General features: G+C 42.8%; 1 protein-coding gene across 2 annotated transcripts in view; it reads left to right on the top strand.

The window, feature by feature from the left end:
* The window catches only part of pnpla4 (patatin-like phospholipase domain containing 4), a 59,352-nt gene that overhangs the window by 25,478 nt on the left and 18,508 nt on the right, over window positions 1-15,366 (top strand). Inside the window, exons 5-6 of one of the 2 annotated variants that reach the window (XM_060826296.1) lie at window positions 4,508-4,643; window positions 10,598-10,663. In XM_060826296.1, coding sequence (XP_060682279.1) covers window positions 4,508-4,643; window positions 10,598-10,663 — 202 coding nt within the window. Of the gene's footprint in view, window positions 1-4,507; window positions 4,644-10,594; window positions 10,664-15,366 lie in introns of both variants that reach the window. The other variant, XM_060826295.1, reaches the window with a different exon arrangement.

The following is a 15,366-nucleotide window of genomic DNA, read 5'->3' as shown; positions in this document are numbered from 1 at the left end:
GACTATGAGGTTGGAGGTACTGGGTACTATTTCAAAATTTGCTAATGACAGAGGCTTGTGACTTTGAGGAACTGTTATTAAAAAAAAAAGGACTGATTAACTTCAGAGGGACATGGACAGGCTGGTGAAATGGGCAGACAGATAGCAGGTGAAATTCAAAGCAGAGAAGTATGAAGTGATATATTTTGTTAGGGAAAGCAAGAAGAGGCAATATAAATTAAAGGCTATAACTTTTTTTTAACCTGTTTTTCTAATCATCCTGTTCAGAAATGTAATTATACCCACCTCTGGAGTAGGTGGGACATGAACCCGGCCTCTCAGTTCACCACCACTGCATCACAAGAGGGTCCCATAGATTGTGACTCAAAATGGAGTATAAGGGAAATGTTTGTAGGTATTTGTACACAGATCATTGAAGGCTGCAGAATGGGCTCTCTTGTGGCACAGTGGTAATGTCCCTGCCATGGAACTGGGAGGCCTGGGTTCAAGTTCCACCTGCCCCAGGCATGTCTAATTACGTCTGTAAACAGGTTGATTTAAAAAAATAGGTTGAAGGCTGCAGGACTGGTACAGTGGTAGTGTCCCCACCCTGGACTCAGAGACCTGCATCCAAGTCCCACCTGTTCCAGAGGTTTGTGGTAACATCTCTGAACAGGCTTAATTAGGAAATAAGTTAAATCAAGAAAAAGCAATATTTGAAGGCTGCAGGGCCGATTGAGAAAGTGGTTTAAAATGCAAATGGAATCCTGAGATTTATAAATAGAGGCATAGAATACCAAAGGATGTTGCAATAGCCTTTATAAAACTCTGGAGTGTGTGTCCAATCCTGTGGCCTACATTTTTTGGGAAGGTTGTGAAGGCTTCTCTGAATACAGGATTGGTCACACTTGGCACAGTTATTTCAGAAAGGGGCAAAGGAGAACCCAGGAAACCCAAAGAAATAAAAAAAAAAGCAAAAACAGAAATAGCTGGAAAAACTCAGCAAGTTTGGCAGCATCTGTGGAGAGAAAGCAGAGTTCAAGCTTCATGTTTAGTGACCCTTCCTCAGAACAGATGCTGCCAGACCTGCTGAGTTTTTCCAGCAATTTCCGTGTCCAGGAAACAACAGATCTGTCAGTGTGACGTCAGTAGTGTGTAAACTGATGGTGGCTATAATGCAGCATAAGATAAATAAACACTTAGAGAACCATAAGTTAATAGTAGACAGTCAACGTCAAGGCTTCATCAAGGGCAGGTCATGTCTGACAAAGTGAGTTCTTTAGGAGGAAGTGAGGACTGCAGATGCTGGAGATCAGAGCTGAAAGATGTATTGCTGGAAAAGTGCAGCAGGTCAGGCAGCATCCAAGGAGCTGGAGATTCGACGTTTCGGGCATAAGCCCATCTTCAGGAATGAGGAAGATGTGCCAAGCAGGCTAAAATAAAAGGGAGGGAGGAGGGACTTGGGGGAGGGGCGTTGGGAATGCGATAGGTGGAAGGAGGTTAAGGTGAGGGTGATAGGCCAGAGAAGGGGTGGGGGCAGAGAGGTCAGGAAGAAGATTGCAGGTCAAGAAGGCGGTGCTGAGTCCGAGGGTTGGGACTGAGATAAGGTGGGGGGGAGGGGAAATGAGGAAGCTGGAGAAATCTGCATTCATCCCTTGTGGTTGGAGGGTTCCTAGGCGGAAGATGAGGTGTTCTTCCTCCAGGTGTCGTGTTGCCATGGTCTGGCGATGGAGGAGGCCAAGGACCTGCACAGAAAGACCACTCCCTCCTTGACTCCCTCGTCAGGTCCACACCCCCCACCAACCCAACCTCCACTCCCGGCTCCTTCCCCTGCAACCGCAAGAAATGCAAAACTTACGTCCACACCTCCCCACTTCACTTCCCTCCAAGGCCCCAAGGGATCCTTTTATATCCATCACAAATTCACCTGCATGTCCACACACATCACTTACTGCATCCGCTGCACCCGATGTGGCCTCCTCTATATTGGGGAGACAGGCCGCCTACTTGTGGAACATCTCAGAGAACACCTCTGGGACACCCACACCAACCAACATAATCGCCCTGTGGCTGAACACTTTAACTCCCCCTCCCACTCCACCAAGGACATGCAGGTCCTTGGCCTCCTCCATCGCCAGACCCTGGCCACACGACGCCTGGAAGAAGAGCGCCTCATCTTCCGCCTAGGAACCCTCCAACCACAAGGGATGAATGCAGATTTCTCCAGCTTTCTCATTTCCCCTCCCCCAACCTTTTCTCAGTCCCAACCCTCGGACTCAGCACCGCCTTCTTGACCTGCAATCATCTTCCTGACCTCTCCGGCCTATCACCCTCACCTTAACCTCCTTCCACCTATCGCATTCCCAACGCCCCTCTTCCCAAGTCCCTCCTCCCTACCTTTTATCTTAGCCTGCTTGGCACTCCTTCCTCATTCCTGAAGAAGGACTTATGCCCGAAACGTAGATTCTCCTGCTCCTGGATGCTGCCTGACCTGCTGCGCTTTTCCAGCAACACATTTTTCAGTTCAAAGTGAGTTCTTTGATGCAGTGACACAGCAGATGAGGGTAGTGCTTTAGATGCTGTAGAACATTGAATAATGAAGCACAGAAATTGTCCACTCCAGCCCAAGATGTTCTGACGAACATGACGCCAAATTAACTAATCCCTTCAGCCTGCCCTTAGTCCAAAAGTCTCCATTCCTTGCATATTCATGTACTTATCTAGAAACCGCTTAAACACTCCTTTCGTATCTGCCTCCACCACCACCCCTCATATCTGTATGTTTGGACTTTCAGAAAGAATTCCTATGGAGATGTAGTGTATGGAAAGAGATCCTTTGAACCAACTCGTCCATGCCGACCAGATATCCTAAATTAATCTAGTTCCATTTGCCAGCATTTGGGCCATATCCCTCTAAACCCTTCCTATTCATATACCCATCTAGATGCATTTTAAATGTTGTAATTGTACCAGCCTCCTCCACTTCTGCTGGCAGCTCATTCCATAAACGTACCACCCTCTGTGTGAAAAAGTTGCCCCTTATGGTGCCACGTGGAAGGTTGATCAGCAAATTAGAAATGTTTGGATATGAATGGCAACATGGATCTGAAGGGTGCTGAAAGATCGGAGATGGAGGGTAGGTATGGATGGGCATTTCCCAGACAGTACACAAGCTGAGAGTGGTGTTCCCCAGGGATTAATGTTGGGACCCTTGTTTTTCCCTATTTATATAAACAGTTTTGAAATGAGTGTTGAAGGCAAAACCTCTATATTTGCAGATGATATTAAGCTAGGGAGAATAGTAAATTGCAAAGATGACACTGAGCAACTTCAGAGAGCCATTGACAAGTTGGCCAGATGGGTAGACACGTGTTAAATGAGTATTGAATCCTTACAGTGTGGTAACAAGCCCAACAAGTCCACACCGACCGTTCAAAGAGTAACCCACCCAGATCTAGTCCCTTACCCTATTACTCTACGTTTCCTATGACTAATGCACCTAACCTGTACACCCCTGTACATGACAGGCAATTTAACATTGCCCATTCACCTAACCAGCATATCCTTGGATTGTGGGAGGCATCTGGAGCATCCAGAGGAAACCCACACAGGCATGGGGCGAATGTGCACATTCCACACAGTTGTCCAAGGCTGGAATTGAACCTAGATCGCTGGTGCTGTGAGGCAGCAGTGCTAACCGCTGAGCCACTGTGCTGTCCCCAGTGCTGCAAAATGTGAGGTAATTCATTTCAGTAGAAGAAGCACTGAGACACAATCCAGGCCTCAATGGCAGAGATCATAAAAGTAAGGAAGTAGAAGGCATAGGGTTTGGGTGAGAGGGGAAAGATTTAAAAGGGACCTAAGGGGCAACTTTTTCACACAGAGGATGGCGCATGTGGGAGTGAGCTGCCAAAGGAAGTGGTGGAGGCTGGTACAATTACAACATTTAAAAGGCAAATAGGATGGGGATATGAATAGAAAGGGGTTAGAGGCGTATGGTTCAAACACTGGCAAATGAGACGAGGTCAAATTGGAATGTCTGATTGGGATTGCAATAAATACTGTTACAAATTAGGGCGGCACGGTGGCTCAGTGGTTAGCACTGCTGCCTCACAGCACCAGGGTCCTGGGTTCAATACCAGCCTTGTGTGACTGTGTGGAGTCTGGACATTCTCCCTGTGTCTGCGTGGGTTTCCTCCCACAGTCACAAAGATGATGCAGGTCAGGGTGAAGTGGCCATGCTAAATTCCCCATAGTGTTAGGTGCATTAGTCAGAGGGAAATGGATCTGGATGGGTTACTCTTTGGAGGGTCGGTGTGGACTTCTTTGGCAGATCTAATCTAATCAAAATGTTACTGCAAATGTTGAACATAATTAAGGTAAGGTTTGGTTGAATGATGTTGCACCGAGCTTGTGTGTGAGTCACATCAATTTTGCTGTTCCATTTCTATAATAGTAGTGCTCTAGACAGCTCAGCAAAGCTGAACATTTGAAAGCAAGTAATGTGGTTTGTGCTTTTACTCCTAAGGGAGGGGATGGAGTCAATTCTTTCTGCTGATGCCCATAAGAAAGCCCATGAGAGACTCCACGTGTCAATCACAAATGTTAAGACGCTGAAAAATTGTTTGATCTCCTCGTTTCCGACCAGAGAGGACCTCATAACGGTAACTTATTTCAGATTATGTCGTGATGCGTTTTTGGATTTACCTCCCAAATGTTGAGTGAGAAAGAAAATAAAAGCAGGCACTGGTACAGCACCATTTATGATCAAGGGGACCCTGAAACATTTTGCAGCCAATGAAGGTGGTGGGAATCTGCAACACTTTGTCACTAAGGATGATAGAGGCTGGAGCCCTCGTAACATTTAAGAAGTATTTAGATATGTATTTGCAATGCCAAGGCATTCAAGACTATGGGCTCTTGGGTGGCTCAGAGGTTACCACTGCTGCCTAGCAACACCAGGAACCCAGGTTTGTTCTGCCCGTGAGTGACTGACTGTTTAAATGTGATTTTCTCTTTGTGACTGCATGCGTTTCCTTTAGGTTTCCTTCCACAGTCCAGAAATGTGCAGGTTAGGGGGGTTAACCTTGGGAAGTGTGGGGTTACAGGGATAGAATGGGGTGGCATAGGTCTGGGTGGAGTGTTCTTTGGAGGGCTGAATGGCCTGCTTCCACTCTGTAGGGTTTCTGTGATTCTGTGAAGTGCTGATGTAATTGGGTGGTTATTTTTGATTGGGGCAGACTCAATGAGCCAATCGGGCCGTTTTCTGTGCTGTAGACCTCTGTGACTCTACAAAGCTCTTTCTCTGAAAAGTCCATTTGCTGTTGCAACTTGTCCAATGCCACGTCAGCTCTAACCTTGGTTCACTCCACAATCTCAACCCACTCTGCAAAGAAAAACAATCTCTCACTTACCTCTACTATTATTTCTGACCCCTTGCTCTTGGCCTCTTTCTTATTACAAACAAACTGATTCTATCTACAAAGGAACCTCTATTATCCAAATTTCTGTTTATCTAGACAAGATTGCAAGGTCCCGATACTGTGTTATCCGAACATTTGATTATCCGAACATTTAATTATCTGAACAAAATACTCCCTGCCTGTGTCGTTCGGATGATCCACTGCATCACTAATTCACTCCCTGTTGTATTCTTTCTTTCCTTCCTCCCCTTCCCTCAGTCCTTCAGGAATTCCTTTAGAAGTTGATTGGAGGTCCAAAAGCTAACCCAACATGGGCGGGGAGGATTTTATTCGGATAATCGAATGCCAGATAACACAGTTTAGCCAAGCATCGGGACCGTGCGATCTTGTCTGAAATTTGGATACTTGAATGCCGGATAATTGAGGTTCCTCTGTACTTTCCCAAACCTTCGTCATTTTAACGTGTATCATATCACTGGTGATCTGTTCCAGTGAAGAGAGCTACAGTTTTCTAATTTGCCATATATAATTATTGACAACAAACTTAACCTTGATGAATCTGCACTGCAGTTTTGTTTTACTTTGACATCCCTCCTGTAGTGTAGAGCCATAAACTGTTCATTGTGATCTTACTAAGGTTTTGTACGGATTCCGATCGTACGCACTAATTTTACACTCTGTCTCACTAACCCTGAAAGTGAAGGCCACTACACCTCTAATTCACGCCCTGTCACATTCTTTCTTTCCTTCCTCCCTTTCCTTCAGTCCTTCAGGAATTCCCTTAGAAGTTAACTGTAGGTCCAAAAGTTAGGAAGGAACTCCAGTGGTCCAAACGTGGATCATGCTTAGGGAATAAGCACAAATGATCAGAAAGTGGCTCCCGTCTGTTCAATCAATTAGTCATAAGCATTTGAATGAGGAGCCGGTGTTGGCCCCTTGGCCTTTTGAACACGCTGCACTATTCATTAAGATTATAACTGATCTGATTATTCCATATTTCCACCTAGCCCGATAACCTTTCAGCATTCAGTCTTGCTTAACTAGAATCTATTTACCTCTGCCTTAAAAATAGTCAAAGACTCTACTTCCGCTAATCATTTGAGGAAGACAGTTCCAAAGACTGTCAACCTTGTGAGAAAACAATTCTCTGAAACTCTGTCCAAAATTTTATTTGTAAACAATTACCACTACTTGTAGATTCTTCAATAAGAGGAAATATCCTCTCCACATCACCTTGTCAACACCCCTCTGAATCTTATATGTTTCAATAAAGTTGCCTCTTATTCTCCTAAACTCGAGTAGATGCATGATTATCCTGTTCCAGGAATTAGCCTGGTAAACCTTCTCAGACCGACTTCCAAGTCATTGATATCCTTCCCTAAAGAAGGTCGCCAACTCAGTACTCAGTCTGAGTCTCACCTATGTAACAGAATCCTAACTTCTTTACTTTTGTATCCAATTTCTCTTGCAGTTAATGATAATATTTTGCGAGATTTCCTAATTACCTGCTGCAGATGGATTCTAACCTTTTGCAATTCATGCACTACAACACACAGAGATCCCTTTACATCTCAGAACTCAGCAATTTCTCATTGTTTAGTTGCAGTAGCTATTAAGCATGACAGTACTAAAAGTCATGAGATTACTGATGCTGGTTAGTAAGTTTGCGGATGACACCAAAATTAGTGGTAGACAGTGAAGATGATTACAAAGAGCTCTTGATCAATTGGGTCAGTGGGCTGAAGAATGGCAGCTGGAGTTTAATTTGGATAAATGAGAAGTTATTGTTATGTTGCCAAAGTCTTACCAGACCATAGGGGCTGCTCTTTCATTAGAGAGAAGCGATTGGTGGTGATTTAACCTGAGGGCTACCAGACCTCAGATGAGGCAAGAGGTTGAGAAGGAGAGTCTTGCATTTTGGTAAAACAAATAAGGGTGGGATTTAAACAATTAGAAGTGGGGTCTTGGTTAGTTTTGTAGAACAGAAGCAGTTAGGGTACATAATTCTTTGAAGTTTGCATCACAGGTCGACGGGGTGGTTAAGAGGCGTTTAGCATGCTTGCCTTCATTACTGACACCTTCGAGTGGAGGAGTTATGATGTTGTGTTGAGGTTGTACAGGATGTTGGTGAGGCCTCTTCTGGAGTACTGTGTCCAGTTCTGGTTGTCCATGTTTTCGGAAGGATATTGTTAAGTTGGAGAGGGTTCAGACAAGATTTACCAGGATGTTGACAGAAATGGTGGGTTTGAGTTATAAGGAGAGGCTGGGAGTTCTCTCATTAAAGCATAGGAGGTTGAGGGGTGACCTTACAGAGGTTTATAAAATCATGATGGCCAAGGGTATTTTCTCTAGGATGAAGGATTTCAAGACGTATTTTTTGAAGTAAGAGGAAAAAGATTTTAATAAGACATGAGGGACAATCTTTTTACACAGAGTGTGGTTTGTGTGTGGAATGAACTTCCAAAGGAAGTGCTGGATAGGGTACAGTTACAATATTTAAAAGATATATGGATAAGTACATGAATAAGAAACGTTTGGAAGAATATGGGCCAGGGGCAGGCAGTGGTACTAGTTTAGTTTGGGATTTTGGTTGGTATAAGCTGGTTGGCCCGAAGGGTCTGTTTCCATCCTATATGACTCTGACTGACTGGAAATTTTATTATAAAGCTGACTCTAATCCTATTGTAGCTTACTGGTGTTTTATTATTGCAGTGCCCTGAGATTTATTACCATTGGCTTTCTATCAATACCAACAAATTCTTACTAATGTCATCTTTTGTTCTCGCAAAGTGTCTTAATTTAGATTTACTTGTGATTTTGCAGATTAGATCTCGAGTCTCGAATATGTAAATTACTTTTTTTTCTCGCCTTTTGGAGATAATCAGGCAATAGAGTTTCACTTTTTGGAAGATTGCAGATAAGTACACTCAGCCTATTTATGTTTCTTAAAAAAAATCCCGACTTTACCATCTCTTTTTGGTAACCTGAAGACATTCATGGCTTACTGAGGTGTGATTCCCTAGGGAGATAAAGCTGAAGTTGTAACATTCTTATGTCTTCCTTTTCCATTTGTGTTAGTGAATGGCAGATGGTGGGAATGATAATGTTACTAAGCTAGTAACCTGGAGTTTGGGGAATAGGGTCAAAGGACTGTGGCATTGTACATTCATAATAAATCTGGAATTGAACATAGGAAGCAGGAGTGGGCTTAGTCTTGATATCATAGAATTATAGAATCCCTGTAATGCAGTAGAGGTCATTTGACTCATGGAATCTGCACTGACCTCCAAAGATCATCTCACATAGACCCAACTCCACCACCCATCCCCCTCCCCGCATTTGCCATTGGCCAATACCTGCACATCCCTGGATACAAGTGGACAATTTAGCATGGCCAATCCACCTAACCTGCACATCTTTGGATGAAACCAGAGCACCCGGAGGAAACCCACGCAGACATTGGTATAATGTGCAAATTCCACACAGACAGTTAGCCAAGATTGGAATCGAACCTGGGTACTTGGCACTGTGAAGGCACTTTGGATGCTGCCTGAGCTGCTGAGATCTTCCAGCACCACTGATCCAGAATCTGGTTTCCAGCATCTGCAGTCATTGTTTTTACCTCTGTGAGGTAGCAGTGGTAACCACTGTGCCACGGTGCTGCCCAACCTCCCAATGTCTTTAGTCTGCAAAGTAATCCAAAGATTTGCTACCCTTTAAGTGAAGAACTTCCTCCTCATTGCAGTCTTAAATGACCACCTTACCCTGAGGTTATGTCAATTGGCTAACCAAGAGAAAAGTTAGATCCACTCTCTTATGCCCTTTGAGAATTTGACAAGATTCAATGAGGTCACCTTTAATCTTCAGCACTCCAGGGACCAGAGAGCCAGCCTTCTCAATCCCTCTGTCCCATGGATTAATCTGGTGAACCTTTCAAATCCCTCTACGGCAAACATATCTCTCCTTTAATAAGTGGAAGTCAAATCAAGGTTTTATAAAACTGCAGCAAGACATTATTACTCCTTTAATCAAATCCCATTTGAATTTCAGAAGTGGTGATCATTAAACTATCGTCGATTGCTGTAAAAAATTCATCTGATTTACTAATGTCCTTGATGAAGGGCTTATGCCCGAAACGTCGAATTTCCTGTTCCTTGGATGCTGCCTGACCTGCTGCGCTTTTCCAGCAACACATTTTCAGCTCTGATCTCCAGCATCTGCAGACCTCACTTTCTCCTCCTATATGTAACTCCAGGCTAATAGCATTGTGGTTGCCTCTGTGTTTTAAATCAACCTGTTCAGAAATGTTCTGGAGCAGGTGAAACTTGAACTCGGGCCTCCTGGCTCAGAGTAGAGACATTTAGCTACCTCTTAACTGCTGTCTGAAATAACTTAACAAGCCATTCAGTTCAGAGGCAATTAGGGATAGACAGCAAGTTCTGACCTTGCCAGCAATCACCACTTCCCGTGAAAGAATAGAGCAAAGTCATTTAATCCCACCAAGATGCAAACTTGACTTCCTGACACTTGACTTGAGAAGCTACACACTGAACGCGTCAACTCCTTACCAATTTCCCTCAGTTGCCTTGGATCATTTTGAGGCTTGCTTGATCGCTTGATGTTGGAGAACTGTTACAATCCGTGGAACCAAGAGCATGGGCATTGAGTTTACTGTCAGGCAGGAGAACCAGCACTGAGAGTGGGCTGCCTATCGTGGGAGTCACACAGTGAAGGAGAAGCGAGCCATTGATAGAGCCTTATGGGATTCTCTGCATCCTAGACCCATGATTGGTCTGTTTAGACTGGATCATGTAGCAGATCTATATCAGTTTAACTCATTTCACAGTATCGCCCTGGAATCTCTGAGAATCAAAGATTAATTTCAAGCACCACCTAGAGATTACCAATACTGCAGGGATATTTGAAAAATAAAGAGTGCCTTTTTGCCACCTCAATGGCCTGAAAGTAGTTCACAGCTGATGAAACACTTTTCAAAATGTAGTTGGTATATGTAATGTCAGAAATACAGCAACTAATTTCCTCAGAGCAAGCCCCCACAACTGGCTGGAGTCAAACTGAGAGGTGCTTTGTATTTGATGCTATCACATGGGATGTACATTAAGTCATCTATAGACAGCAAAATGTTATCTTTGCAGATTTATATTTGAAAGCTGACAATTGCTATTTCTCAGCAGGTTCTTCTTGCCAGTAGCTTTGTGCCATTCTATGCTGGGATTAAGGCAGTGGAGTATAAAGGTGAAGTGAGTATGCATTGGCTTTTCTATAATAGCAATGCTTTGTTCTGTGTGTTTTCTGTTCAAACTTCATTTAGAAGTATAATGTGTAACTTGCACACAAGGACCTGTGCCTGCTGCAAAACTGACAGCAGTTACTATGGAAGTGGACACTTTTTTTTGTAGATATTTTTATTGAAATTTAACATTTTTGCAAATTTACAAAAATAAACAAAACTCTCAAATACAAACATTGATGTACAATTAAATCATATATACAATAGTCATAATTTAACAAAGAAAAGAGAAAGAAAGAAAACAAAAAAAGAAAAAAAAAGAAACGAAAAAAGAAAGAAAAAAAAACTCAACATTCTACTAATCTAACCTATAACTAACCAGAGTGTATACCTAAGTCTCTTACATGCTCGGAATGTATAAACATCAAATATAATAAAACCCGTATTCGCGCAGGATTCCTCTCCCAAGGGGCCCCGGAGCAGCCCGGGCTGAAATCTTCACTAAATAAAAGCCCTTGTTAGGATAGCCGAAATATCTGCATTTATATAATTCAAAAAGGGCTGCCATATTTTATAAAATAATTCAGTCTTTCGGTGCACCATATTTGTGAGGAAGTCAAGGGGGATATATTCCATAATTAATCTGTGCCAATTTGAAAGTCCAGGGGGGCCCTCAGCCACCCAGTTCACCAAAATATTTTTCCTTGCACAGAAAGAGAGAATAGAAAATAGTCTCTTCCCGTGCATATCCAGAGATGAGAGGTTCGAAAAGCCCAAAAGGAGAGATACAGTGTCCACCCTAATTTCCGTTCCTAAAATTTCTGTCAGGGTATTTGCCACTTTAGTCCAGTATCTGCGGATTTTCTGACAAGTCCACAGACAATGTACAAGAGTACCCACCTCTATTTTGCATTTAGGACACATTGGAGATGCTCCTGCCTTAAATTTTGCCAGTCGAGCCGGAGCTATATGGGCCCTATGAAGTATCTTTAGTTGGATAGCCTGAGTTCTGTTACAGATAGCAATTCTTCTAGCATTTTCCCAAATGTCATTCCACATATCCTCAGAGATTTCTAGCCCCAAGGCCTGCTCCCATGTTTTAAGCAGGTCATCCATGTCTCCTGAGACTCCATCATGTAGCAAATGGTATATAGTACTAACGGAGGATGCCCCCGCTGGTCGTAAGACATTACGTTCTCTGTCTGATTTATAAAGACTATCTATTAATGTAGTCTTCCTCTGTATATAATCTCGAACTTGGAAGTATCGAAAGAGATCCCCATTAGGTATTCCGAATTTCAGACGCAGCTGCTCAAAGGACATCAGGATCCCATCTTTAAGTAGGTCCCCTAAGCATGAGATGCCCCTGGATCTCCAGAGTTTAAAGGTGGCATCTGTAATCCCCGGTTGGAATCCCCATGCGCCTACTATTGGTGCATGGGGGGATGTTTTATGTGAGTTACCCTCATTTTGCAGCATTATATTCCAGGCCTTAATTGTGTTTAATATTATGGGATTTTTACAGTGGTCTGTAATGATTTTCCTCTTATCTGAAAATAAAAGGTTAGTAAGTGGGTATTTTACTTGGGAGGCTTCGATATCCAGCCAAATTGATTGTGGATCAGATGAAACCCAATCAGCTATGTAACTTAGTAGGGAGCTTAACTGATATTTCCTAAAGTCTGGGAAGTCCAGTCCTCCCCTTGCCTGTGGAAGCTGTAGCTTCTTCAGCTTAATAAGGGGCCGTCTATGGTTCCAAATAAAGGAGCCCAACCAGCTATATAATTTACGTAGGGCTAGCCTTGGCAGCATCAGCGGGAGCATTCTCATAGGATATAAGAGACGGGGCAGAACATTCATTTTAATTAATGCTATTCTCCCTAGCCAGGAAATCGGAAGGTCTCTCCATCGCTGGAGGTCCTGCCTTATCCTTTCCATTAATTGTACAAAATTAGCCCTATACAGCTGATCAAATACTGGCGTGATAAAAATACCTAAATATAAGAAGCCCTCCAGGGACCAACGGAAGGGAAAAGGGGATCCGTCCATTAAGTGGGGTATCATAGCCAGACCACCCATTGGCATGGCTTCCGATTTTGAAAAATTAATTTTATAGCCTGAGAATGCACTAAATGTATTAATAACTTGAATTAGACGAGGCACTGACATTAAAGGATTACTGAGGAATAAGAGAACGTCATCTGCATAGAGGGTAATTTTGTGTTTACCTGTACCAATCCTCGGGGCCGTTATATTAGGATCAGTCCGGATGGTTTCTGCTAATGGTTCGATTATCAGTGTAAACAACAATGGTGAGAGAGGACATCCTTGACGGCAGCCCCTACCCACACTGAAGCCATCCGATCTTAACCCATTAGTAATAACAGCTGCTTTGGGGTCATTATACAATGTTGAAACCCATTTGGTAAACACCTGTCCAACGCCAAACCTTTCCAATGTGTAAAATAAATATGACCATTCAACCCTATCAAATGCCTTTTCCGCATCCAATGAAATTACTACTCCTGGTATCTTTCCCTGATGACAGGCTTGGATCATATTCAAGACCCTTCTGATATTATTGGATGATCTGCGGCCCTTAATAAATCCCGTCTGGTCCTCCTTTATAATATATGGCAGTACCCTTTCTAGTCTTAGTGCTAACATTTTTGAGAGAATTTTAAAGTCTACATTTAGTAAGGATATTGGTCTGTAAGATGCACAATCTTCTGGGTCTTTTCCTTTTTTGAGGATAAGAGAAATATTTGCTTCTTTCAGCGTGGGCGGGAGACAGACCTGACTCTGCGCAAAATTATACATATCCATAAGTGGGTCAACCAATATTCCTGTAAATTCTTTATAGAATTCAGCTTGAAAACCATCCGGGCCCGGTGCTTTTCCGCTCTGAAGTTGCCTAATTGCCTCAAGTATTTCTTGGACTGTTAAAGGGGTATTTAGGGCCGACACCTGTTCCGGAGTCAGGCCCGGGAAGGTCAAATTTTTAAAAAATGACTGCATCCTCCTAATCCTATCTTCACAATCCTGCGATCTATATAGTTCAGAATAAAATTCTTTAAAGGTCGCATTGATCTTTTTATGATCATGAGTCAGGGTACCTGTACTTTCCTTGATGGTCGGAATAGTTTGAGGGGCTTTCTTTTTCTTTGCAAGAAATGCTAAGTATCTACCCGGTTTGTCGCCATATTCATATAATCTTTGTTTCGCAAATAATATTTCCCTTTTAGCCGTTTGAGTAAGCGCGGTGTTTAAAGCTGTCCTAAGAGCTGTAATCCTCTGCAATTTTGTGATAGAAGGTCTATCAGCGTATGCTGTTTCGGCTGCTTTTAGGCGAGCTTCGAGCAGACGCTGTTGCTCTCCCTTCATTTTCCTCTGGGTCGCTGAATAGGAGATGATCAAACCTCGTGCATAAGCTTTGATGGTCTCCCACATCATTGACGGATTGCTAGCCGTACCAGTATTAATTTCTAAAAAAGTTTTAAGTTCTTGGGAGAAGTACTTTAAAAATTTGCTATCTTTTATCAGGAAGGGGTCCATACGCCAATGCCGAGCAGATGTCCCATTGTTCTTTACCTTAGTTTCCATGTATACAGCGGCATGGTCAGAGATTGCTATAGTACCTATTTTACAGGTTGCTATAGAGTTTAGAAAAATCGATGGGGCAAAAAACATATCAATTCTTGTGTGACATTTATGTGGATTAGAGTAGAAAGAAAAATCTCTACCCTGTGGATGGAGACATCTCCATACATCTACCAATCCTAATTCTTTATTCAGGTCCGCCAGTTGTCTAGATCTGGGAGATACTCCAGCGGCACTCTTGGGAATCCTGTCTATTTCCGGATCCATAATACAATTAAAGTCTCCCCCTATAATTGTATGACGGGCACCAAAGGCCATCAGTTTTGAAAAAGCTTCCGTTATGAATTTAAAGGGGTGTGCCAGGGGGCAGTATACATTTAAGATCCCATATTCCTCTCCATTTATGAGGGCTTTAATCAAAATATATCGTCCAGATTCGTCTTTTATCTGATTTAGAATTTTCAAAGGGAAGTTCTTCCGGACAAGGATAACGACTCCCCTGCTTTTTGAATTAAAAGAGGAAAAAAAGGCCTGATCAAATCCGCCCTGTCGTAATTTTAAGTGTTCTTTATCCGACAGGTGTGTCTCCTGTAGGAGAGCTATATCAACTCTCTCCTTCTTAAGATTTGATAATATTTTCTTCCTTTTAACTGGCGAATTACTCCCCCTGACATTCCAGGTGCACCACTTAACCGACTGTTCAGCCATAATCATCTGGACAGATCTGAGACCCCTCGGGAGGGGAAACCCTATCTAGAACATCCCGAGCATGGAGCATACAAGATTTACAAAAGTAAAGATTCTCTGATACACTCAAAACAATACAACAAAAAACTCTTTCTAAGTATAAAAAATATAAAACATTCCGAATTGGAGATTTTCTCCCTTGTTCCCAGGGAGCGTCACTTCCTCTCCCACAGTCCATCTTACCCTCTTCCAACCAGTGCCCCACCCTTGACCCAGGTGTTCCTCAATAAAATGAGGAGAATTCAAATATAATATAAAGCTAGAGTTAACAGTGAACACCCCACCCCCACCCACACCCACATCTAAATATATTTGGGAATATTAATACCATATATAACTATAAGATTACAATCTCAACATGTAATA

This window comes from Hemiscyllium ocellatum, chromosome 6 (genome assembly GCF_020745735.1).
Source record: "Hemiscyllium ocellatum isolate sHemOce1 chromosome 6, sHemOce1.pat.X.cur, whole genome shotgun sequence".
In the NCBI taxonomy this organism is placed as follows: domain Eukaryota; kingdom Metazoa; phylum Chordata; class Chondrichthyes; order Orectolobiformes; family Hemiscylliidae; genus Hemiscyllium; species Hemiscyllium ocellatum.
This window is presented reverse-complemented; position numbering and strand designations above follow the sequence as displayed.